This window comes from Scatophagus argus, chromosome 4 (assembly GCF_020382885.2).
Source record: "Scatophagus argus isolate fScaArg1 chromosome 4, fScaArg1.pri, whole genome shotgun sequence".
NCBI classification, from domain to species: domain Eukaryota; kingdom Metazoa; phylum Chordata; class Actinopteri; family Scatophagidae; genus Scatophagus; species Scatophagus argus.
Window position 1 is genome coordinate 7,147,179 of NC_058496.1, and position 26,689 is coordinate 7,173,867.

Here is a 26,689-nt window from a genome sequence, read left to right on the forward strand (position 1 = left end):
GAGAACATAAGCAGCAGGTTTAGCTGAAAAAGTCCAACTTATGCTGCATTTTGATGCAGGCTATTTTACTGAATTTATTTTTAGATTCAAAGAGAATTGTTCATCTCCAACATGCCTGTTACCTTTGTTTTCACTGTACATTTTATTATACATTATTATGTTATGTAAGACTACTATTACTACTATTACTACTAATAATAATAATGATAACAATAATACGGTAACAGTTTTATATATTAGACTAAAAATAAAATCTCAACACAGATCTAATCTGTAGATACTTGGGACATTTCACAGCTATGATGCAATATGTGTGTTTTGTTCCTGGAAGTTTGCCTTCTTCTTTTCTTCTCTCTCTCTCCTTTTTCTTTTTTTAAGCAGTTAGCAGTTTGACGTTGGTCTCTTGGGAGTCTCTTCTGTCAGTTAGGAAGGTTTTGTGATCCATGCACCGCTGAACACATCTCTACATCCCATCTCCATACATAGCAGATACCCTCACATCCCACAGGATTAGGCATGGCTCCTCTCCTTTGACCCTCCCTGGTTCACTCACACACACAAACACACACTCATACTCTCTCTCTCTCTCTCTCTCCACTGACTTTCATTTTCATGTTAAGTTTGACAAGAGGAGTGTGAAGGATCAGCAGGCCTAATACACCCCTCATTCTCCCCCCAAATGCAGGCACATTCATATCCTGACAGCTCACAGATGTGACTGACAGGACCGTATGTCCCCATGCAACCATGCAGAGAAGAGAAGAGAAGAGAAGAGAAGAGAAGAGAAGAGAAGAGTGAAGACATTGGTATTGGAAACATGCAGGCAGGCTTAATGTGGAACATAACTGTCCAGTGGTGGACATAACTCAGACCCACTTACGTCACTCGCTCTAAAACAAATGTGACATTTTGATGTCCTCCTCTAATTCTGATATGATTTGGGGGCATTCTTGTGCTCATTCCCCTCAGTCTTCCTCTTCTCTCTCTGAGCCTGTGCGTGAAGAGAGCGGCAGCTGAATTATGGATACATAAATGATTCTGGTGGCGTTTATAACAGTTTGTCACAGTAAATCTCACAATAGCATGGGCAACATTATGCACAATAACTCACTCTGGTTATATGACAGATTAGCAGATGGTGATGTTGTCGAGCTGGTGTGTTGGTGTGTGCATGTATGTGCATGTGTGTGTACCTCTGTTTGACGGGCAGGAGGAGAGTGAAACCGCAGGGCTGTTTATCAAACTCATAGGAAGTGGGTGTTGTTGAGCGAGGACGTGTCGCACCACCACATCCTGCTGCTGGGAAGCAGCTTCAGACGGGGCAGTGTTCACACAATGTACAGTAAACAGCAAACGCAAGCCAGGTGCCTTTTTTTGTGTGCGTGTGTTTTTATGTGTGGTATGTGGCCTCTTTATTCTTCCTCTCAGAAACTGTACACTGATTGTAAAGCTATCATAATCTGGGCAGTCTTTCAAAAGGGAGTGAAGATAAGTCCATTCAGGTGGTCCCTCAAGATCTTCTTCTTCTTCTTCTTCTTCTTCTTCTTCTTCTTCTTCTGTTTCAGTTTTTTTTTTAAATTTACAGCTAATTTCCTCCTTGCATCACCCAGGCTAATACTCATTCTGTTAGACATTAACTGGCAATGAGACTTGTTTTAAGCCACCGCCATCAGCCGCAAACCATACTTATTGCGTCAAAACGCAGATAGGAAGCTCTAAAAATCTGATGAAAGTGTGACATCTTAATAAGAAAGGTTGTTCCATTTGATATTTTTGTCATATTGCATGCCCTCTAATAGGTCAGTTTGATGGAAATATAATGCTTAAGGGGAACGTGTAAGAGATGAATTATTCAGCGTGATCGAGGGCAGTGCTGCATCATACACACCTTCTATACGTTTCTGTCTTGGTTTTACTCACAGAGTGTCTGGGGAAGTGGCAGCACTCTGTCACCTTGGGAGTTTTCCTCTTTGTTTCTGTTTCTGACTCTCTCACAAACCTCCCCCCTCCACCACCATCACACATAGACTCTCTCTCACACAAACACACACACACACACACATATTTGCACACACACACACAAATGCAGCTGCATCTGACCACATGCACAGTTATAACACAACAGGATGTTGTAGGGTGGATGTTCGAGGTGTGAAGGTTCGCACAAGCCATGACAAACAATATCTGTTTCTGAGAACTAATTATTTATTACTCATGTGTCTAATAGATGCTGTCACCCTTGATCTGATTCTTGTTTTTTTGTCATATTTTTGTCAGCATGTACATGCACCACAGTTTGAACCCTAATGAATCTAACTTGTGACATTTATTACTGCAACGCATCAACCACATCAAGATTCAGTTTGCCCATTTCACATTTATTTTCTGCAGATGTCTGCAGTGACAAGACGATAAGAAAGCAGAAGGACAAACAGAAGGACAATCATTATCTTCCTTGCTGCCGTTTGTTTACAACCAACGCAGAGATTCATCAAATTGGTGCTGTCAGTCCTGGGCTGCATTGTCAGATGCCAGAACTGTCAGTTTGAATAAATATTAGGGCAGAATTTGTTTTGTTCTCCACTGTTTTCCCTCAGCATCCGAGGCATCAGCATACAACCAGGGCTTGTGGAAGACTTCAAGATGAGTCCACTTGATAGCTCGACTCATACAGAGACAACATTATGATAATGTCCCTATAAGTAGCAGGGGGATGGGCGCAGTGACATCTCATCATGTAGACGGAGCCAGCAGGGAGTCCACCGTCAACTGCATTTAGGGCTGTCTTTGTTGTTTTCTTAGCTTCCATCTGTGTTGTTGTTTTGTTCTGGTCTGCATCCCCTCTCAGACATCGTTACCGCTCTCATTAGAAGAATCTCACTCTCAGCCGCAAATGGAGAACAAAGTCTTGCAATAACTCTTCTTCTCTGTTTGTTTGCGAGTTTGTGTGTCTAGCGTTGTATATGCAAGTATGGCCGCCTGTGCAAACAGCAGGCGGCCACCTCAGTTCTTCAGAGGGTGTGCTGAGCAGCCCTTTTTAATGAATTGCTGCGTTTGGCCTGAATGTTCAGGGCTTTTATTTGTCTTATTTCATACTGCAGTAGGAAATTACAAGTAGAGGATGTGTGAAAAATGTCTCGGGATGGAATCAAACCCAGGATGCCATGAATACACTGACTGTGTCTTATGCAACTGAGCAAGCAGCAGGGAGTTAGAGGCAGTTGTCTTTGGGAGGTAAATGAGGGAGAAGAGGAGGGCATTCTGGTTTATCTGAGTGTATCAGGAACTGAAGATGGCCCCAGCAGTGTGCCATCCAAGAAGTCATTTACTTCATTAACCCAGCAAGATCACTGAGGCCTCAGTAATCAACCTTGTCACACGTCCCATTAACTTCTCACTCTATCAGCGTGGCCCTCGCTCCTTCTGACAACGCAGACACACACACACACACACGCACAGATGCACAGCTGTATCTGCAACACACATGTGCACGTTATCACACATGTTTCTTACATGCTTGCAGTGTCTCTTTCACAGCACAGCGAAGACCTTTTCAACCCGCACACGCACACACACACACACTCCAACTCCACTCTGTCAGCTAACCCCATTACCTCTGTCAGTCCCAGGGGTCTCTCAGCCTTGATGAAACCTCTGCTGCCCTGCGAGATTAGTGGACTCCCTGAGAAAAGCCTCTCATTGATTGAATGTGAGTCTCTCCTGCTCGCAATGTCAGCTCAAGGTTAGCGTGTTGGCTATCCCGGCTCTCTTACCCAGCGCAGTCAAGTGCTGAAGCTTTGTTATGAACATCAGCGTGTTATTATTATTGTAGCTCTGCTGACTCCACTGCTTATATTATTCATAGAGACAACAAACCAATTATTGGCCTTCACCTTCAGAGTGTCTTTTATTTTCTTCCTCTCTCAATATTTCTAAGCAGCGGTCATACTTAAAGCAACTTTCTCACGTGTTTGATCATTTTTTTCCCTCCACCTTCCCCTCTTCATCTCAGTCTCTCACTATCTCCTCTCTCCCCATTGATGATACCACAGAGGAACTGTTGCCACATAAAGGCTTTGGCATTTGGTAAAGTGGTTTGAGTGAGGTTCACTTTCATGTATTGCAAATCTGACTTTGGGGGGGGGGGGGGGGGGGGGGGGTGCATTTACTTTGCGTCCCACTTGAGGGAATCTTCCAGACAAAAAGGCTCTGAGAGATGAAGGAATGGGGGCAGCTATCAGTCTGTAATGGAGAGTTAGATAAATGGCTGGATAGGGAAGAGAGCTTGATCTTTTTATGTTGAACTTGATGAACATGAATGATGCACAACATTTCCTGTAGCAGTGAATAGAGATGAAAGGATTATCTAGATATTTAGATCATTCAGGCAGGAACGTTGCCCTGCACTGCTGTCTCTTTCCTCCCCATCATAATTCAATATTTACAGTTTAAGCTGGAAAACTGCTCCCTCTTGGCTGCCTGTATCTGGTATCCATGGCAACAGATTCGAGAACAGAGTGCCGTCTGTATGTGTCCATGTGTGTGTGTGTGTGTGTGTGTGCGTGTGTGTGCGTGTGTGTGTGTAATGTTTACTGATACACTGCAATTGATTGGCTGTCGGGGAGCAGCTGTTGACCCCTCACTCTCAGGGGTCTCTTTGTATTCTTGCACACATCCCAAATCAATAGACACACATAAATGTGAGCGCACACACTTTTATTATTCTATATTAGTGAGATCTTGAAATTTATTTTAAAGTCAAATTGTTTTTCTCAGTGAAATAAGTCAATTTTAATTTGAAAGCGGGGCTCAAGAATAATGTCATTTTTCTCAACTCACTGTTCAGACTTTTTGTCCTCGCAAAGATAGAAGTTACACACACACACACACACACACATAGTGAGACAATATTGGCCCTATCAAGCCCATAAGTGGAGAAATGAGCAAAATGGGCAACAAAGAGTTGCTGTGGCATTGTTATAAAAACACACACGCACACACAACACACGTACACAAAACATGTTTGTGAATCTGGTGAATGTTCAGCAGCAGGGGAAGTGAAAAGCAACAACACCCAAACCACTGATGGCACTGCAGATTTTAAAGTACGAGTCTGAAACTGGGCTGAGCGTTTACATGCTACTGAGTACATAATCACAAATACCACCCTGCCTAATGAAATACCTCCCAGTGGGTGCTCTACACATACACGCACACACAGAAACACACACACACACACATGGCAGAGATGAGTAGCAGTGAGTAACTGTGGGGCACCAAGACAGAAAGGTCATCTGACATCATTTGCATTGCTTGTTAATGTTAAAGGATGTTTTCCATACAGGGAAGGTCAAAGTTTGCATGGAGGCACGATATAAACACAACTCCTGACAATGATGAATTAACGGAACAACTGTGGCTTGTTCAAAGTTTGTTGATGTGGGTTTTCCACCGTTCTGTAATTTGACATATTTAGGGGAAAGCACCGGCACATACACACACACCCACCCACTCAGCACCACTCACACAACTCATCTTCCCCTGAAGCAAACGTGTCAGCCGGATGTGTTGTGGCAACTTTTGTCTCAATGAACCCCTGTTAAATTGGACTTAATCACAAAACATCATCTCAAGTCATCCCAGTAGTTGCGGTTTATGGGTAAGCCATTCCAATTAAGACAAAGATGATAAATTTTGTTTATAGTTTAGCCCACACGTTTGCAAATGTTTCATGTCAAAACTCTCCAGAGTGTGTGCAGTAGAGCGACACCTGATAAGAGTTACGTATTTAGTTATGACTCAGCAGAGGTTTACATCGCTGCCTATTGTAGGGGAGGAGAATGGAGTATATATATATATATATATATATATATATATCTATAGAGAGAGAGAGAGAGAGAGAGAGAGAGGAGAGAGAGGAGAGAGAGAGAGAGAGAGAGAGAGAGAGAGAGAGATTAGTTATTAGTTATTGGTAAAGCCTGTTTAAATGAGCAGTATTTAAGATTTTTTTTTTACTTATTTTTCTGTAGTGTTCAAATGGAGTCTGGTATATAGTGAGAGTGACCTAAACCCAAGTAACCAGGGCCTTAACATTTGCTCAACTGTCCCTGACAAAGTCTAACATAAGTTCTGCTTCAGCAATTATTTCAGACAAGTTTTAAACCAGGATTCAGTATTCATCTGTACACTTTGATCCAATAGATATTTCATATTAAAATATTCCAGTGTCACACGGTATAAAACTTGTATGCAGTCTTGTGGCCAATCTGAACCTGCTGAAAAAAGTGCCCCAAAATCACAGTGTCCTTACAGCAGTGACTCAGTCAAAACAACAAGCCTTTTTATGCCAGATGTTGCTTCCCTCCTTTGCATTGGGCTTCAGTCCCACAGGAGAAGGCCATGGGAATTAGGGGAAGGTTGCAAAAGGAGACGCGCTACGCGTGTGTGCCGCCAGGTGGAGGCGATGTCGCTCCTCCTCTTCTCTCCTCTCTCGTCTGCTCTGCTCGGCCAGAGCTTTCAGTCTGCTGGGTGAGATCATTACCAGACACCAGGCTCCGGGACCTGACATTCACCGATCGGAAAAGCAGAGAGTGAGACACGCACACACGCACACACAGAGCGAGAGAGAGAGAGAGAGAGAGAGAGAGAAAACCCTGATCCGATGCAACCGGCGAGAGAAAGCGACCTAAACCACCGTCCCCTGCCTCGGCTGCCCAGTCTCCCGTACTGACGGCTGAAAGCGCGGTCTTGTTGCTGACATTTTCCCGCTGGATTTGGGCTTGTAGTCGGATGCGGGCTTGTTTTGACTGCAGTAATAGTCCTACTCCCCCTCCTCCTACCCTACCAACCCGAGTAGCGGATTTGCGAGGGATCTGAACGCCGTGCAGCTCCCCGAGTGACCAGCGATCCTGCAAGGCATCGGAGACGCACTCTGCACCGCCGCGGCTCTCCACCACACGAGTCCATCAGCCTCTAAAGATCTTATTTGTGCGAGGAATTGGACAGAAGGGCTAAGTTTCCGATTGGATTTTTCCTGTCCTGCGACTACCTTGCGTCTGTCATCAGATCGACTGCAAATCCTATTTTCGTTTTTTTTTTTTTTTTTTTTTTTTTTTTTCCCTTGCCAAAGCTCCGTTGACGCCATTTTCCTCGGGGTTTTCTGTCAAAATACATATACATATATTCTGGCACCGTTTGACAGCTCCCCAGGAGGCTGTCATCCCATCCGTCGCTTGTGTAAAATGTGTCTAAATGGATTGTAAATGATCTCGATAAAATATTTACGCGTTAGAGGCGAGTGTGTGACAACATTAGACATGGGTAAGTAGCCCCGGTTGACTGGCCACATTCCACACCTGAATACACCTCTCCTGTAGCCCAAATGTGTTAATGTTTTTATTCACGTTATCATCTGCTGTGTGTATCTGCCTCTCGTGTTTGCTTTTTTGCATGCTACCCTATCATACGGGGTCTTTTACATCATGCCTGTGCCATTATTCTTTAATTGACATGAAATATTTGCTTGTTGTCACATGCCAACAAATGGACATACACCACCATGCGCACATTCTCGCACGTACACACAACAGATCACCCCCCAAACAATGCTGTACCGCTCTGTTATTACTGTGTAATACCTTTGGTAATTAGGAGGCACTAAGCTAAAACAGCTAATTGGGTCAATGGGATGAAGCGTCCACTGCACATTGGTCAAGGAGCACTGCTGCTCACACTCCGAGTTCAAATGTTTTTCTGCTGGCATGGACCTCCTGCATCTCCCTTTGACATTGATAGTCCATCACATAGCATCACAGTCTGTGGCATGCAGAGGAAATCAGATGTTGGTCAGGAGACACGTTTAATTGTATGGATTTTTTTTTTGGCTGGATGTGGTTTTTCTACTTGTTCTGGTTGAATGACAGAGGCCGCAGAGGGACAAAATGTCACATGCAATGATGCAAGGTGCCCTGAAGTACACTCAGTATGCAGGGAGTGTGTTTCTTTTCTCACTTCAAATGTGTCTCGTTTATTTTTCCACCCATGTCGCTGTAGCGTGGGTACACAGATGCCAGCGTACATACAAATGTGGCTTCCACACTGCGTGTATAGTTGGCTCGGTGGAGGCCCGATCTACTCCACTCTGGTTGCATTTATCAATAGTCGATCAGCTTCACGTGGGTGTCAGAAACAGTGTGGCCAAAATTTATGGCCATGCTTTGGCTGTGAGGAGGAAGGTGAGGGCTGAAAGTGAATGGCAGCATGCCACTATTATCAGCAAGCCCCAGAAACCTCAGTCACAAGCCCAGCGCCGTAAGATAAATAGACAAGCCTGAATGAGTCAGGCAAAGTGTGGAAAAAGATGGTCAGATCACTGGGATCGATGGGAATGAAGGCATGGAAATGAGCACTCGATTAGAAAGAAGATCAAGGGCTCAGGAAAGGAAGTAATCATAAGAGAAGTGCATGACTAGGTGTAAAGAATTGGGGTTGAGGGATGGATAATAGAGGTGATACCAGAACCTGATGGAACCATCGATCTTATCTTGCTTACAGGTTCGAGATAGTTAAAACTGGCAGAATTTGTGCAGCGTAAAAGTATGAAGCGGGGCTATTGGGTAATGAGATGCCCATGCCACCTTTAAATTAAAGCATGAGAAATCGATTAGGTGTATCCCCTTCTGAGCTGGATACCTCGGGTCGAAAGAGGATCACAGAGAGGAGGAGGAGGGAATATGAACGGGATCCAAGGACAAATCTAACTGTTGGCAGGCTCTCTTAACAGAATATCAGCACTGGAGCACCCTTTGGCAGAGCATACAGAAGAGGGAGGGAGGAAGGGAGGGAGGGAGAGGTAGGAGGTGGAGGGTACAGGAAAGAGGTAGCACAGAGAAGAGGGGAGAGAACAGAGGTTGGGGGGTGAGGTGAGGGGAAGGAGGAAGACAGTTGGGGAGAAGGGGAGGTGTTTTTGCTGACAGCCATTTTGTGGCTTCTGCTGCAGTTAAAATGGTTTAACATTCATCTGCTTCTGCAGGGTAGTTAGGTGAGGATGGCTTTAGTGCTACCTGGCATATGGCGCATCCAGAGCAGCGTACGCATTTAGGACTGCACAGAACGGCTGCAAGGCCATCATTTTCTGTTATTGCTGTCCCACACATGGTACTTTATGACTGTCCTTCTAGCTGCCCTATAGCTGAACACATGCTTGTACCAGGCATGCTGATCTGAGGGGAGAGAGCGAGAGAGGGATTTTATATCTGTTTTTCATATCCAAATAGAAGATCATAATGGTCGCTTAAAAAAGACAGTAAGCTGTTTGATGTGGACAGGCTAAAGAGTTGGCTTTCTTTACCTTGCTCTTCTGAGAGATTCCCAGTTCGAAAACTCACGCTCATGCCCACTGAATTTGGAGGTACTACAGGACTGGGGCCATGCCTTTTGATATGTCTCCAACCAAAGATTGGATCATTCTAGAAACATTGGTTTACGTGATTGCCCCCTTCACTGGAGGGCCTGGAATAAAAGAGAAAAAGAGATAAATGAAAAATGAAAATGGCAAACAGACAATGTTCATCATCCCTGTGAGATACTCATCTACAGCGAGGGATGGCCGAGCCTCTACTACACTCTCACACATCAAAGAAAAGGAGAAAAAAGGCTCTTCACCTTGTGCAATCACACGGGTGTTTGGTGTGTGTGTGTGTGTGTGTGTGTGTGTGTGTGTGTGTGTGAGAGAGAGAGAGAGCGCGAGAGTGAGAGCTATTTGTGAGTCCACCTCAGGCACTGGGCTGCTGGCTATGCAGCCTTAAAAGGTTGTGTTTCTGCTGCCATGTCTCTCTCCCTCTCTCTGTTTTTCTCACTCACATTCAGACTGTGTCTACTTCTGTTTTGTCTGTGCGTCTGTATCGTTCACCATCTCTGTTCCGTCCATCTGTATTCCATTATCCATGCTTTATCATAACTGTTTTCAAAGGACGAGGCAAAATGTTGGAGGAGTGTCTCATTCACAGCCTTTCACATCCAGCGCAGGGAATGACCTTATGCTATTTGAGAGGGAAGCTGGTTAGCGCTGGTAGTTTTGAGAACATAATAAAGCTATTTATGCAGTGAGTCTGGCCACTCACAATCACCCTGCTGTCTGAGGCTGGTCGAGGTGTGTGTGTGTGTGTGTGTGTGTGTGTGTGTGTGCACCACTGTATTTGTATGTGTGAGTAGAGAGAGAGGAGAGGAGACAGTGAGGCTCAGGCTAGGCGAGGGAGGCCCGAGGAGGGGTCAGTCTTACATAAACTCTCAGCCTGTCTGCCAGTAACAGAGAACTAACACAGCTTAGGGCACCAAGCAGGGAGGGAGGAAGAATAGTCATGACCCAGCTAAGTAGTTTACACAGTAATGGCCCAGAATGTAGATTGTAATAATGTATGACTCCGTTTTGCTGTCATACTAGGTTATAGATGCAAGGGGACACTGAGTCTTGAGATCACCGCTCAGAGTGGTTTCTTTTTGATGTGTGTGATGTTGTGGTTGGCAGCTGTCTCTTCTTCCTGTCATTGTCCTCAGTCACATGACAGACAGGGTGGCTTTCACACATGCCTTGAGGGCGAGTCACCAGGCTGACATTAGGGACTGGGAAGTTCCTGGAGGACCAAACATGGTCATGTGGCCACCGTATGATCGGGTCCGTACTGAACCTGGACTCACTGTCATTTGGCAAACCCAGTAAAACTGTTGGTTTTGCATGTTTAAGCCCATTAAATGCAAATCGCTTGTATTGTGCATTATTACTTTCCAAAGCATACCATGTGTTTTTGGACTATTTCCTAACTTTTCAGACAGGCATCAGTTCTCACTGATTTTTAATGGAGGATGAAAATCATCTTGCAGAGACTGAGATAGGTGATCAATCAACTGAACATTTAGCCGCTTTTATTTATGCGTCAGCGTTAGAGACTGACATCCTCTTGTGGTTGGGCAGCGAGCAGGGTCTGTTTCGAAAACTCTTTTCAGTGGCTTTAACATCTGAGATCTCAGTATTCCAAAAAGCAGTGCACTGAAAATCTTTGTCATCTTGAAACTGAAAAGAGAAACAGTGGTTTAGAAAGAATAATGGTACTTTGGTGGTGTCTTTGGAGTTAAACTGGTTGCTGTTGGGCAGCTAACCCTAAAACATCACCTTTGGGAGGTTTTTCTGAAGGCAATAATCATATACACAACAGTCCCTTCCCAGAAATGTATCATGTGAAAATAATGTGAATATGACAAACTAAATCAGAAAGTCCACTTCCTTTTCATACTGCACTTAATGAATGAAAATCAATAACTTCCAGGAAGGTAGAAAATCAATCTGGAAACGTATTAGTGTGCTTTAGAAAATGGTTGCCAATATAAAGTTGGCTATGTAGCGTATAAGCAATTTGAAGTTCATAAGCATAAACATGCAAAACCACTGTTATAGTCCTTTAAGGCTCTTTCATACTTAACCACGATGGAGCGGCATCAATAACCCTTATGAGTCAGATTTGAAAGGCTGTGGTTTCAGATTGGCAAACTTCACGGCTAAAGAGAGGGTTGGGAGAAACAGACCTTCTCATTTTTATTTAATCTTTCAAATGCAAGAAGAAAAATGTCTAACTGCTGGCTTTGACATCGGTGTTGGACACTGTGTGCAGTCTTACGCTGACACGATTTTGTTGAAATACTGTTGTGGATTTTGATTACTCAATCCAGCTGTAAGCATGGGGCGGCAGGGTGCTGTGGTGGTCACCTCACAGCGAGAAGGCTCAGGGTTTCTCCGGTTGCTCCGGTTTCCTCCCACAGTCCTAAGACATGCAAGTTAGGTTAATTGCCTGTAGGTGTTTTTCTGGTTTTCTGTGTGTCAGCTCTGTGATCGACTGGAGACCTGTGAAGTCCCCCGTGACCTAAAGGGATAAGCAGGTATAGTTGAAAGCGTGTGCTGTGAGGCATTGTGACGGGGATCAGCTGTTAGTACAGTAGTGTGGGCTGGTACAGGACTGCCCACAGGAAAACATGCACACACACACAATGTAAAGTACCTACAGTAAGCATGTCAGGGAGTGTGTTAGCAGAGCACCATATACACAAACTTCTTGTGCTGTCAGGTCACTCTTAAGTCTGCTGCGAGCTGTAAGCTTCTACTTGAGTCATGTCCACAGGTAGTGATCTGGTCTGAGTGCACATCAGTGTAAATGGTGTCAGTTTAAGCTCAGTGTGTGAGACAGCATTCCCCACTTCCAGCTCAGTCATGCCTCATGTCATATTGACAGATGGGATTCCCTGGAGCTATAGTGAGAAGTGTAGTCCACTGTTTGTTTTGGTTGCTTTCTGTTTGTACGCCTGCGTGTAAGTGAGCCTGTGTAAGTGCATATGTGTATTGATGTAAGTATGTGATATCCGTGCCTGCGTGTGCAATGATCCAAGAAAATGAAAACCTGAATCCTCTGACAAATGGCTACCGCAACTCTTTCCCTGTAGAGCGTTTCAATGGCAGCAGGGGTGAAGAAGTGTACTCAGTGACAGCAACATTGTCATTTGTATGTGTATTTATGTGCATGAGTGTATAGAGTTTTTCACGAATCCGTGTATCAGTGCCTCTGCATGCGTGTGTAAAACAGTTCAGACGCTGGTTTTTCCAGACCAGCTCGTAAACCACATCTGGGGAAAGAATTTAGATTCCTTCCCTCCGTCTTTCTCTGCTGCCTTCCCTTTTCCCCATGTGTGATTCCCTCCCTCCGTCCCTGCTCTGGTGAAAGAAAAAAAAAAAAACCAGAAGTCAGCTTCTTTCATTTTTTTTTTTCTGTTTTGTGTCCTCAGGCTAACTTCAGCCTGGTTTTAGAGCAGAGAAGAGGAATGTCTTATTTTGCACTGATCACTCTAGTGCCTGAACGGCTCAGCTTCAGATCTGTCGTGGGGTTAGAATGAAGGGAGGGAGAGAAGATTAGCAAGGAGTGAGTAAAGACGAGAGGAGGGAGAGAGAGAGACAGAGAGAGAGAGAGAGGAGGCAAGAGATAGTGGGTGTCAAAAATGAGTCTGTTAATGCAAATGAGAGCATGGCAGCATGCCTCCACAGCTCTGTGATGAGCTTGTGTGTTTGTCTTCATACATAACAGGCAGCTAATGATGTTGATGACAGCGGGCAGGCCTGTGCTGAGAGGTAGTGCTGGAGTGGAAGCTATGGGGATGACAGCACTCTTACTAATCATATCATTCACCTGCTCTCTGTTCGCAGATTGTCCCTGGCTTCGCTGTGTTCCTGTGGGACAACCAACCCAACCCCAGTAGCTGACTGACAACCAACCAATCAACAGACTACTGTTCTCTATCTTCCTATTGGCTGGCTGCCACAGCTTCCCCCATCCTGACTGGCTCTGGCGGGAGCGTGGATGGAGCCAAGGGACCTGGTTGGCTCGGTCCGACCCAAAGAGGCGGAGTTACTGGGAGGCAGGGTGGGGCCAAATGAAGCGGACCGGCAAGGAGCAGGGGGCATCGGTTTGACGCGCAGTGATGATGTCATTAACGGTGCCATCAGCGAAGGGGAGGGGCTAGAGGAGCAGGGGGAGGGCCTTCTGGAGGAGCAGGAGTTCTCCATCAAGGAAGCGAGTTTCCAGGAAGGAAGTCTAAAGCTGAAGATACAGACCACCAAGCGCACCAAGAAGCCCCCCAAGAACCTTGAGAATTACATTTGTCCCCCCGAGATCAGGATGACCATCAGACCTCCAGTTGGAGAGGGCAAAGGGGGGCGGCAGGGACGAACAGGAGGCGGGGCAGGAGCAGGGCGGGGCCAGAAAGACGACGAACGAGGACCCCCCAGAAAAAGGGTAAGACATCATCCCTGGAAGTGCTGCCCTTTTAGCAGCTGTAATGTATCACGTACGGTATGATTTTCATGCGCTCTTTCTATCTTAACATCTCTGAACTGACTGCCTCCGCTCTCACACACTCCACCTCTCTGTACCTCTCTCTCTGTCAGTAGCTCGTTTCCCTCCTTGGTTACACAGGGTCAAAGTTTGCTGCGTAATTGAAACCAGTCATGGCTAGCTGAGATCACACGGTGACACACAACACACACTCACACAGGAGCTGAGAATAGGGCTGACATAAGCAAGTGACAGCTGGTGTCTGCTCTCTCCATTTGTGGTCATATACACAGAGAGCTTTCCTGTCTCCTCTCCTCTCCTCTCCTTTAATGAAATCAGCTCTTGTGGGTCACGCACCCTTAACCGCCCCCTCCTCCATCGCACCTTTTACACACTACACTGGTGTTTGGTGTGTGTGACACTGTGTATGTACAGGTCCTTTGGGGAATCCAGTGTTTGCTGAGTGTGTTGACCTACACAATGATGTGTGTGTGTGTCCAAACCTGACAGCCATCTCGATGTCATGGAGCTCGACAGGCCCAGCAGGAAGGCGTCATGTTGTCAACGTGATGCTGAGCCATGTTTTGCTCTGTTATGCTTCAGTCTTGTGGTTTTAACTCAGGTTCACGGTGCTCATGAGGTAATGCAGGTACATGATTATTATTCGTGACTACAAGCTGGTCTTGCATGGTTAAACAGCTCTCTGTCTGTGCTGGGTCGGGGTATGATGCAACACCCCGCCTCTCAGAAAAATATGGCCTTTTCAAATCTCAAAAACCAACAGGCATCGTCAAGGATCTGTTTGGAAGATCCACGTTTGAAATTCGTTCAAGGCTAAACTGTTATGTACACCTCTTGTCTAATTTACTCATAGAGATGAGCTCTGTAAAGTAAGGAAAAGAAAGGAGATACAGTAGTGAACCAATTAGAGGCTGCATGCAGCTCATCCTCTCATTTAGGCTGTAGGCTCTCTGAAGTTGCATACAGTCTCTACATTCTTCACTTTACAGACCCTTAAACCCGTAAAAATGGATTGAAAGATAAGTCACAAGATGATCAATAAGAGGGGAGAGCAGAGAAAACATGTTTTTTCTTGGTAACAAGCAGTAGCTGCAATTGGTGACGCGGGGTTGGTAGCAGACATTGCTTCATAGCCCCAAAACATTGATTGGATTGATTGGAAACTGCATGCTGGGTTTTCTAAAAAAAGAAAAATTGGTTGAAATCACTACCTGAATCCTACACTTTGTGTACGCAGTCTGAGTACTGATTCAAATAGGAAATTGCCACCAAAATTGGAAAGAAAAAAATTGGTTTGTCGCAGGCAGATGTTGACGTCATCCGCCGCCACAGGATGTGTATTCTCACCACAGTGTGTGACCTGCTGTCACCTTTCTGTAAATAAAGTATGAAAAGGCATTTTTATGACTAAAAATGTCAGGTGTTTTATTCATTAGTGAGCTGAGTGAGCTGAACCCTGCGCTCTGACGCGTGAGCAGTCGTTTCTAATCCAGCACCACTGGCCCCCGTTTGGAAGCCCACTGCTACAGTATGATTGACAGAGGTTGTCATAGTGACAGAGGTAGCAAGCTGGTCTCTATTGAGATTTGAGGTTTGGGGAGGGGAGGATGTGTTGGTGTTGATTCAGATCAGTTTCAACCCTTCATTCTCTACACTCTGTCCCTCAATAGCTCCCCCCCCCCACGCCCCCATAACACCCCCCATCCCCCACATCATTTCCCTCCATCCACCCATCACCTGCCACCCCAAGGGTGTAATACAGGCAAGCTCACTGGAGAAGAACGGGTTAAAGAGAGAGGTTGGGCTGCTTTCTGTGTGTGTGTGTGTGTGTGTGCTCGCACATGCGTGCATGTGTGTTGGGGTTAAATACCCTCTTTGTGGTGTGTGTGTGTCAGGACGGGAGGGGAAGTGAGAGGGGGAGCAGATGGACAGCCTCTCTGCTCTCTGCTGTATTGTGCCCACATCCACTCTTTCCCTCTCTATCTTTTATCTGTCCCTCTTTCTTTGCTCTTCCCCTCAGTCTTTTCTTCCCTCATGTCTTCCTCTTTTCACTCACTCGTTTGCACCACTCTTTTCTTCCTCTTCCTTCCCTCTTTCACCCCTCTGTTGTCTTGTAGCAGATGGCAGCGTGGGGCAGCAGCAGCAGCAACAGAGCAGAAGCCAGAGTGTGAGCAGGAGACGGGGAGAGGAGAAGGGGGTTGTGGAAAGAGGAGGAGGAGGAGGAGAAAGGAGGTGGGGGTCAGGCATATGGAGAGCCTGGTTAAGGGGCCCCCTCAGAGGGAGTGTGCATGTGCGTGTGGTAGTGTGATGAATAGAGGAGGGGTGGGGGGCAGGATACAATAGATGCCCATTAAGACAGAGATTTGACTCTAATAGACAGAGAAGGGGAGAGACAGACAGACAGACAAATAAGTAGGCAAACATGTAGAATGGTGTAAAGAAAGACATGGAAATGGAGTGTGTTTTACCCATTCTTTCTTCTGAGTCAAAACTTCTCTTCTTCACTGTATACTAAGATTCAACTTTCAGCAGGGAAACTAGAAACTGTTCCTGCATCAAATATTAACAGGACACAGCAAGTAAAAGGTGGAACAAACTCTAAAAATATGCAGATAGATAAGAGGTTGTAAATGTTCACGAGTGACTCTGCAAGGCAGAACTGGTGCTTGCAATTCAGTACACTATTTTTACTCCCTGACATTTTATATGAGTGTCCAAATATGTGAGTGTAAAATGTTATGTAGCAGAGAAAATTAAAAAATCCCCTAATGGAAAGAAAGAAAGAAGAATTGTCCATAGCAGTGTGGTGTGTCCCATTTCATAGACGGAAAAATACAGTCGTGTGACTCCACAGTTGTCAGCGATGACAAGAAATGACGATTCATTAGTATCTAAAATGTCAGTTTATTGTCACCATGGAGTAAAACCACGCAACATCTATTATGTAGGAAGGAGTGAAGGAGTGAACGAGGGAGTGATGCATAGAGAAGAGATGAGAAAAAAGTTTCCCAACCTCAAAGGGAATCTCACCTTCCTATCATCTTCATAGAAGGCATCCATTACCGGGGGGGGGGTCAACGAGCAGGCGTCTTGTGTCAGGGGACAGACCCACACGCACACATAAACGGGATATGATGGGCTCCCCTACGCTGTCTCCAGCTGACATCACACACATGCTGAACGTCCCCTCACACACACACACACAGCTCTTTGTCTGGGCACACTGTGTGTGTTTGGAAGATGAATGTGTGTGTTCTAACGGATTGGGTCCTGGGTCAACCACTGCATCACTCCTCCAGACACACACACACACACACACATAGATACACAGTTATCGGTCCAGTACCTACACACGGGGGAGCATACGCAAGCTAAAATGTATCCACTCTCTCTCTCTCTCTCTCTCTCTCACACACACACACACATAGACAGGCACCCACTCACAAATCATGTTGAGCACTGATTGCAGTTAGAGAGAGTGTTTTCCTGGTTATCTGTCCAGTTCTCTGGACGTGCCAAATGTGGCTCTTAATCCATTTCACTATCTGTGGGGAGAGATAAGCCAGAGCTTTTCCAGGAGTCCAGGCCAGGCCGTGTGTTGTTGTTGTTTCTGTGTGTATGTGTGTCTATGCGAAACCTTGACGCAAGACACACACTTATCTTGTCTTGACAGCCCCTCTGCTTGGTGGTCCCCCTGGCTGTGTGTGTGTGTGTGTGTTGCTGCTTGGTGGTCTCCCAGTAGTGTTTGTGATTATTATGTGTTAGTCAAGTGCATTCACAAGGAAATTAATGCTGCCACAGTTGCCACACCAAGTGTGTGTGTGTGTGTGTGTGTGCGTGTGTGCGTGTGTGTGAAATAGTTGGCCCTCTGATGTGAGCTTTTTTATCCATGGCTGAGATGGCGGTTGGTGACCTGAGGGACTTGATGAGCTCATAAAATGTGTGTTTGTGTGTGTGTGTTTGAGTGTGTGTCAGCTTGTGTTTGTGTGTGCAAAGCTTTACTCACAGAGAGGAATCCTTGACTGAATTATAAATGTGTATGAGCATGAAATGATCACCTCTAATACGGTCTGACCAAACTGTCATATTAGACTTTTTTTGGTGTCTGTCATTGTGGTGAAAATAACCAGGCTTTTATTTTGGTCTGTGTGTGTGTGTGTGTGTGTGTATGTGTGTGTTGCAGCGTGCAGTGTTCTTTGAGAAGAGCTGGGAATGCTTTAAGGGGCGTTTCCCTGTGGTTGATGGGGGAAGGGACATGTGTATGTGCGTATTTGTGTGTGTGTGTGTGTGTGTGTGCTTGTGTGCTGGGGAGGGGTGAGTGATTTAGCACCGCTGAAACACCAGCTGTCCATCTGTGTCTGACCCCCATACACACCCTGTACACACTTGAAACACACACCGACACCCACACTGACACACACACACACACACACACAGATTCTCACATCTAACCTCAGATCTGCTCCTGACTATTTCTCAAACCTAAAGGAAGGCCACACAAAACACAATCTGGTCATCTTCCTACTACCAAACACACACACACACACACAAAAACATAAACACACACTTCACATTACACTAAACAAGACGGCTCCTAATCAGCTCCTCTGCAGTAGTGCTGCTGCTGCAGTGTATTCACAATGAATGACTCTGCAAGGTCACTTCTATAAGCACACACACACACATACAGCCACACAAAGGAACACTGGAGGCTGGCAGAAGAAGAGATGAACTTTGACCCTGCCGGACATTCAAAAGTTGAGCTGATAGCTGGACTCCACAGTTGTGTGGGCCTCAGTGTCAGTGTGTGTGTCTCTCTGTGTGCGTGTGCTGAATTGTTTGTGTGAGTGGGTCAGGGTTGAGACAACTGGAGTCTGGCCTTTGCTTTCTTACCCTCAGGGCTGGATTTGGTGAGTGTGTGTGTGTGTGTGTGTTTGTGCTGACCATTTGGTTGGAACTGTAGCTAATTTCTCAATCAGACACACACATACCATCTTCTCAATCTGTCCCAAAGGTCAAGCCCTATTCATTCACTATTGTGTCCAGTCCCAGTGGGTTGCTGTTCCTCTTCAGGCAGATGCAGGCAGACTATAATAGCTGGTTCTAGCTCGAGTTACATTTTAATGAAGACCTGGGGCAGCTACTTGCACTTAAAGAAATGCCAGTGGCTCAGTCAGGGGGCAGCTACCAATGAACATGAAGGCATTTTACATTGGCAGTGAATATTTTGCCAAAATGTCAAATGTTCTAAGATTCCCCAGTGAGTAGTGATTCTTAAAATTAAACAAAACAGACTTTATGTAGTAAAAAGGATACCAAGTCACCATTGAACTATAAAGAAAACATCAAAGAGGAAAGCTTAAATCAAAGCAGTCATGGTTTTGATATGGCAACATCAATATAAGTGTAGGACTCTATAAAAATAAAGACCTGGACTGGGTTTTTGGACAGCGGTTGGCTGTGACTCACAGAACTGTGGGATTATCTGGAGGGAGGCCATGTTTGATGTCCTCTGCGGTCACGGATGATGTTGAGTCACAGCATCATGTGTTCCTGGTGGCTGCTTTGTTAGTGTGGCTCCATCATGCCTCTGCTTCTGTGGTTAGTCAGTGTGTGTGTGTGTGTGTGTGAGGAAAAGTGTATTTTGTGGTTTTGAGAGGAGGTCCATCGGGGACAGAGAGTGATGTTCATGGCATGGAGGGGAGAAAAGGGGATGATGGGAGTGAAAGGAAAAGAGAGACAGACGCAGCGTATTGACTTTCACTGCGTCTCACTTGAAGTGTAAGTGTGTTTGTCAGTGAAATCTGATGGCCCCATCAGCTGTCTGGGACATGCCTGTCAGAAGGGGTGTGTGTGTGTGTGTGTGTTTGTGTGTGTGAAAGCAAGACAAGTGTCCAACCCTCGTCTTACTAAAGTCTTTTATTCTCGTGCTTTTATTGTCATTTCACCAGCTTTATTGTCATGACTGACTTTTTTAACAATACTTTTAAGCCATGTTGACTTTTTTAATTAGCTGGTTTGAAAACATACTTAATATGGACACAAGCGTGAATATGTGGCATAAAGCATCATGCAAATCATTATAAAGCCTCTAAGCCGCAGCTTTTCAGGCTTTGCGTCGTCCTGCCCAGTTCTGTGCTGCTTTTCACGTCTTTCTACCAGCCTGTGTAAATTAATCCGTCTGTAGTTCTGCTGTTTATTTATTCTCGTTCTCTCTTAAGTATGGACGCAGACATGAATAAATGATATAAATGTGTCTGTCTGTCCTTCTGTCTGCGTGTCCGTCCCTCGGGACGGCTCAGACTAAACAAACAGCTGTGTTTATGAAGCAGGGAAGAGCCACAAGGGTCTTCTGTTTAGTGGTCCATTTCAGCACACACACACACACACACACACACACACACTCTCCACCCTCCCAAATGCCCTGTGCTCCTCATCTTTTACCTGCCCTGCTCTGTTGCATTCTTGCCCCCTTGTGTTTTCTGCCCTGCTCGCTCTCTCCCTCTCCCTCTCTCTTGGCCCTCTTTGCTCACTGTAATGCTCGCTCGCTCTCAGACTGAGAGGAATGCCACACTGTGTGACCTCTCACCTACAACAAGGAGGGGTGCCGGTTTAGACGAGGCAGCGAGGGGGGCAGCTGCAGTCATGTGCCCGGGCCTGGAGGAAAACACACACACACACACACACGGAGGGCCAGGTTGTTAGCTAAACTATGCACACTCTCATTCTTGCATAGTTTTTTTTTGTGCACTGATGCATTTCTGGATGTGCTGCATTGCCTCTCCTGCCTCTCTTTGTGACTGTCTGAGAAAAGTGTAGGATGCTCTGCTTTGGTCTGTGTGTGTGTGTGAACGCGCGAGTGGAGTGCAGCCTCGTACAAAGGCGTCATTGTTGGTGTGAGGGGGCCTGAGGGGAGGCGGGCAGTCTGATTGGTTAAGACTATTGTGTCTCACTTTGCCCATTGTCCCTGCCACTGAGGATGTCATTACAGTGGCTCTCTGACTCTCTTCTGCAAGCTGGGGATCATCTGAGGACTTGAGACATTCACAGAAATGTGTAGACCAGGCAATACAAGTAGTACTTTGCGGGCTCTAAACTTTAAGTGTAGACGCGAGTCGTTCTTTAGTACGTAGTAATTCGTCTGTCAGCAAATGTTTGTAAGCATCATTTGCTGGAAAACTATTTGATCTACAGCCGAACTGCATATAATTTTCTTCTTCATCATTATTGATTAATCTGTTGACTAATATCATGATTGTGTAATTGTTTAGACAATAAAATGTCAGAAAAGAGAGAAAAATCGCAATTTCCTAAAGGCCAAAGTAACACCTTCTAAAAGCTTTTTTTGGCCAACCATTGGGTCCAAAAATATTCAAGTTTAACTGAGAAAAACATAATAAAGCAGAAAACAGCGGCGTCTCATGTTTTACCTGTTTTAGCTAACAGACTGGAGTCGCGCCGCCCCGACTCTTCCTGTCCGGGATCACAGTCCCGTCCACGTCTGTCGCCTGGTCATTTTGAGACTCAGTTTGTAAAGTTTACAGGATGCCATGCTGTTGCTCCTGCATTGCTCTGTTTACACTGACGCAGCTATAAAACAAAAATGCACTGATTCAACTCCGGGTCTGCTTTTAGGGGGCAGCCCTGGAAACGATTATCAAAAACTGTTTGCTCTTTGGGATGTCCTTGTGGCGATGGCAAATCACAACATCCACTGTTTCATTTCCCATTCACTAAGTCATTCACTTCCCATCAGCACTCTGCTGTTCACTATCTAAACTGTCAATTTCCTAACAGTTAACTAATTGCTTTGCTTTGCTTTATTAAACTAAAACAATGAACTTCAAGGAACTTAGGCATTTTAATTGTTGGGGCGTCATATGAGACATACATTTGATGTAGTAAATTGTTGTCTCAGTAATTAGACAACAATATATTCGAGTGCATTATTTTTTAATAAATAATCAGGGAGTGAGGTTTCTGCTGTCACACACCCCTGTTTGCCACAGAGGAAGTGTTTAATCTCTGCACAGCTTCTGTCTTGAATTACCCATCATTCCACGCAGGAAGTCATCCCTTAGGATTTAGAGCAGCTCATTGGTTGTTAATTGTTTCCTGTTGTACAGAAGTGGTATGATTGGGTCATATGGTCCACAGAGTAGGGTGAACAACATGCTCCTTTGGTTTTGCACATGTATGAATGGGTGTGTGATTTACTTCCCCCAAAATGCATTGATTAAACAGCATTTGGTCCATTAATGAAGCAGTCCAACCTGCAGTGGAGTTGTGCTTTTGCTTTCGTGTGTGTGTGTGTGTGTGTGTGAGACTGTGTGTGTGTGTGTGTATACTTTCTTTGTGCTGAGCATGTGGCTGACTGACTGAAAGGCATAATGCTGTTACTGGAGGTTTGGCCACGTCCATGAAAGGAACAATTGGTACATAATCGCTGTAATAATCACTATGAAAAAACTCCTCTAATGTGGCTCTTAGCGCTATTCACACGCAGGACACACATATGCCTGCACACACACCATTAATGCTAATACCAGGGATTAGATGTATACTTTGTGTAGCATGTAAATGTGTCTGTCATTACAGAGCGAGTGAAAACCTCCAATTGCTCCGTAATAATATGCTTCGGTTCAGCCAATCACAGGCTTTTGTTCAGATTGAGTCATCTACGTCCGAGCGTGTCTCAAGAGAGTGTGACAAGAGACTGTCGGGTGTTTCATTTCTATCTTTAGGAGCCCTCCAATCTGAAGGATTACTGCTGTGGACGTAGGAGGGAACATTTTACTTGAGACCTACTGCTGTGTGTTAAATCTGGCTCCCGCTTTACAGTAAGCTAAAGGACAAATGTACTGTAGATTGAATGCTTGATCAGGCACAGCAGGCAGGGTACGTAACAGTATGTAAAAGGAAAGAGCACTGGACCCAAATAATCACGCTCCCTTTTTTTTTTTTTTTTTTTGCTAAACTGTGCCTGCTTTAGGCTGAACGCATAGTTTTGGAATTGCAGCATTAGTCCAAGAGTGGAAGTTTTGAATGGAGCCCAATTTCTAGACTTTCCCACCCAGCTTTCCCAGAAGATGCATTGCCTGGCACGGATGCCACCAGATCTGAGATAGTAAAGCGCTGGCTTAGGCAGCACATGCTGAGTGAAAGTAGACTTAAAGACACACACATACACACAGTTTTAGGCAGTGGGCCTGATCCCAGTGAACCACAAACTGTCCCACCTTGACACCCCCTCTTCCCTCCCCCTTCTCGTCCCTCTTTTCTCTCCCCTGCTGTGGGTCTCCTCAGGCACATGAATGGAAGTCTTTATTCCCAGGAGAACTGGTGGGAAGAACGAGAGAACGAGAAACAGGGATGGGGGGGGCAGGGGGGAGGTCTGTGAGAGTGGCCACAAGATCAACACAGTGCCTCGTTTCTCCTCCATCGCTTTTCCCTCCTTTTCTCTTCACCCCTCCTCCCTTCCCTTCCTCCCTCGCTCCCTCCCTCTCCTTCTACCCCGTTTTAAGTGCTGTGGACACAAAGCCGTGTTAGTATTCATGGTGTTTGTTTGCAGAGGAGCTGTGTGTGTGTGTGTGTGTGTGTGTGTGTGTGCAGAGCTGTCAGAAACACAGATCACAGCAAAGCAGCGCTCTGAATGAGGCTAGAGAGAAGGGGTGGGGTGGGGGTGGGGGTGTAGTTCCCACAGGGGGAGAATGGTCAGCTCCAGAAAAGAGAAAAGAAGAAGAAAAGAAGGGATGATATGAAGAGGAGGAGGTGGAGGGGGGGTGCACAAGGCCACAGGGGCAGAGGGAGACAGCATGGTGTCAAAGCCAAGGAGATTGTGTGTGTGTGTGTGTGTGTGTGTGTGTGTGTGTGTGTGACAAGGAGAGAGAGGGAGAAGGAAAAGACAAGATCATATCAATCATAAGGTTTTCGGAGGGAACTAGTTGTTAGCGGGTCTGGGCACCTCTCTTCTTGTTTTTCTGCTGATCCTCTTCTTCCCTCCCTCTCTGTTGCTCTCATTCTTTCAGTAACCCCCCCCCTCCCTCCCCATCTCTCTCCCTCTCTCTCTCTCCCTCTCTCTCTCTCTCCCTCTGTCTCTCTGTGCCTCTCTCTCTCTCTCTTTGTGTGTCTGCCTGGACAGCTGCCCAGTTCCATACACAGGGAAAAATGAAACACTCTAACCACCGGGCGTGCAGCCAAATAAAAGGCTGCGAAAAACTATTGAAGGGCAGCATGTTTGTGTGTGTCTGTGTTTGTGTGCATGGAGTTTGTGTATATGTTTGCTGGTGTATATGTGTGTGTATATGTGTGCTGGCTTGTGAGATTTGGGTGTGCCTGTTTAGGGTGTTCTTTCCCAGTATAATGGTGCAGCCAGGGTGTTCTGTTTGTGTGTGTGTGTGTGTGTGTGTGAGGGAGAAGTTCCACTCAGTTTATTCAACAGTGGAAAACGAGAGGCTGCAGGAGAGGAAAGGACAGGAGGGGCCGTCACATACCTCCTCTCACGTCAAACTGGAGGAGAAAGGGGTGCAACTTTTTTACATCCAGATCTCCTTTCAAACAGAGTGTGAATGTTGCATGCAGACACACACACACACACATTTGTCAGTAAATATATGCTGACTCATTTGCAAAGTGCCTTTCAGTTGGGTGATTGCAGCACTTAGTCACATATTATCCATGACCTCCTCCGCTGCGCTCCGACCTTATCTGATGGTTACATCACCAGTGGAAAGGAATGTGCTGCTCCATATCTGCCTGCGTTCTGGTGCTGGAGAGCCTTTGTGTGACTGACTGAGACCAATCCATGTTGTTACAGTGTTCACCTAGAGGAAGACATCCTAGAAATGGCTGTTGACCTAGCTATGGAGTATGACTCTTAACCCCTGAGCCTCAAGGGAGGGAGAGTGCATCAGATGGGTGGACTTAACATGCTGTGGGTCTGTTTTGTATTGGCCTTTCTCCTTATCTAAATTTGATCCGATGGAGGGACATGTAGAAGAAAGACAGTGTGGAAAAGGTGGAAGCCTCACAGCTCTGGGTTTCCTCGGAGGGTCAGAGTCCATGTTAGTGCTGGTTTCCTAACCGCTGCCCCCTGCTGCAGGCCAGCAGTAGCACAGGGAGATGGTAGTCCCTGTTCACACAGCACATGACAGGAGCAGGATGGTGTATGCACCACAGGGAAATATCACCATCAACGTGCCAAGTACAACAATGTTTTTCTTTTATTCTTTGGCCTTTGAATCCTTGAATCCTTGAATCCTTGAATCCTTGAATCCTTAACGCAGCAATGTGCAGGCTTATAGTTATATATAGTATATAGTACAGTTTTAAAGTTCATAACAACAACAGGACCTCCGATACAGTGATAGGGACAGTGCAAAAAAATGGAAAAGTTCACACTACATATCAAAATGTCAGGTAATCATGGTATGGAAACCTGTCAGGTTGTATGAGTGATCAAGGCTGACCCTCTTTTCACACTGTGTTGACTACAACAACCATGGGAGTACCGCGATCTATTTGTGTTTGCTGGTGTGAATATCAGACAGTGAGTGTGTTTTCCCTAGAAATGCTTCATGGATCGTAAGAGGTGGAGCAGAGATGAGAGGGAGGAGAGGATGGTAGAAGGCCGGAAACTAAGAACAAAAAGCTGAACTGGTGCCAATAACTCAACCACAACCAAAAAGGCGGGGGCAGCTATTTCTGTTTTTTCATTTTTTTTTGTTTTTTTGCCTTTTGCTCTCCTATATCTACTGCCAAAGGTGTCCATGCGTCCTCTCTTTATTATCTCTCTGTGGTTGCTTTGTGGTTAGTGGGGAGGATACATTTTAAATATATTTGTATGTGTGTGTGTGTGTGTGTGTGTGTGTGTGTGTGTCTCCCTGTCTTTGTCTCTCTAACCACCTCCATCTTCTTGTCTCTTTCTTTTACTGTGCCCTCCTTTAACCTGAAACAGCAGGTATTCTAGGACAGGTTAAATGAGAAAGCATGTGTGTATCAGGTGTCTGTCATCTTATCCCCTTGTGGACTCAGTGTCTCTTCTCCAGTGTCACCATGCACACACACACATACACACACACACACATACATCTTAGAGCTCAAAAGGATACCACAGCACTGTATTCAGGAGATAAAAGAGAGTGTGCACGTGCACATAAGCACATGCATTTTCTGGCACTCTTAAACATTTATGCTGCTTAGTGTTTTCTTGCGTGTTGTGTTACTCGCCGTTTGGGTGTGCTTTGCACTTGTGAGCGCGTGCAGCTTGCGTCTGGCTGATAAACAGCTTCTGCAGCCAGTGTGGAAGTACGAAATAATTGCAAGTGCCTGACTGGTGATGGGACAGCAGGAAGAGAGAGAACAAAGTCGGACACAGATAGAAAAATGTTACAGGCGATTGAAAGTGACATTGATGGGGCATTGACAGGGTTAAAGATAGAAGAGATTAAGTTGTTTTTGCAAATATAAGCACTGATACATTTTATTAGCATTTCTAAGGGGGTTTTTGTGTGTCCCTGCAAACTGTCAAAGTATTGATACATCTAGGCTAAAACTGGTCACCTGACTCATATGTTCATTCGTTAGCATTTTGTGCTTCAACATGTGAAGGCAGCGCTTAATAAAGTATCTGAAATGTGTACATCTACTGTATGCATGTGTGAGTGTGTGCGTGTGCACTTGCACGCTTGTGTGTATGTACTTAGAGGCAGGCCTGCGGTTAGGTTACATCTCCCTGCAGCGCAGCAGAACAGTGTCTTGTTGCGTCATACTGAGTCTGTTAATAACAGGCTAAACCACAA

General features: G+C 45.5%; 1 protein-coding gene across 1 annotated transcript in view; it reads left to right on the forward strand.

Annotated features, from left to right (window-relative positions):
* Positions 1–6,413: 6,413 nt before the first annotated feature.
* The window catches only part of setbp1 (SET binding protein 1), a 33,907-nt gene continuing 13,631 nt past the window's right edge, over positions 6,414–26,689 (forward strand). The window contains exons 1-2 of the mRNA XM_046387244.1: positions 6,414–7,320; positions 13,241–13,829. Of these exons, the coding sequence (XP_046243200.1) occupies positions 13,395–13,829 (435 nt within the window). The 5' untranslated portion in view covers positions 6,414–7,320; positions 13,241–13,394. The remainder of the gene's footprint in view (positions 7,321–13,240; positions 13,830–26,689) is intronic.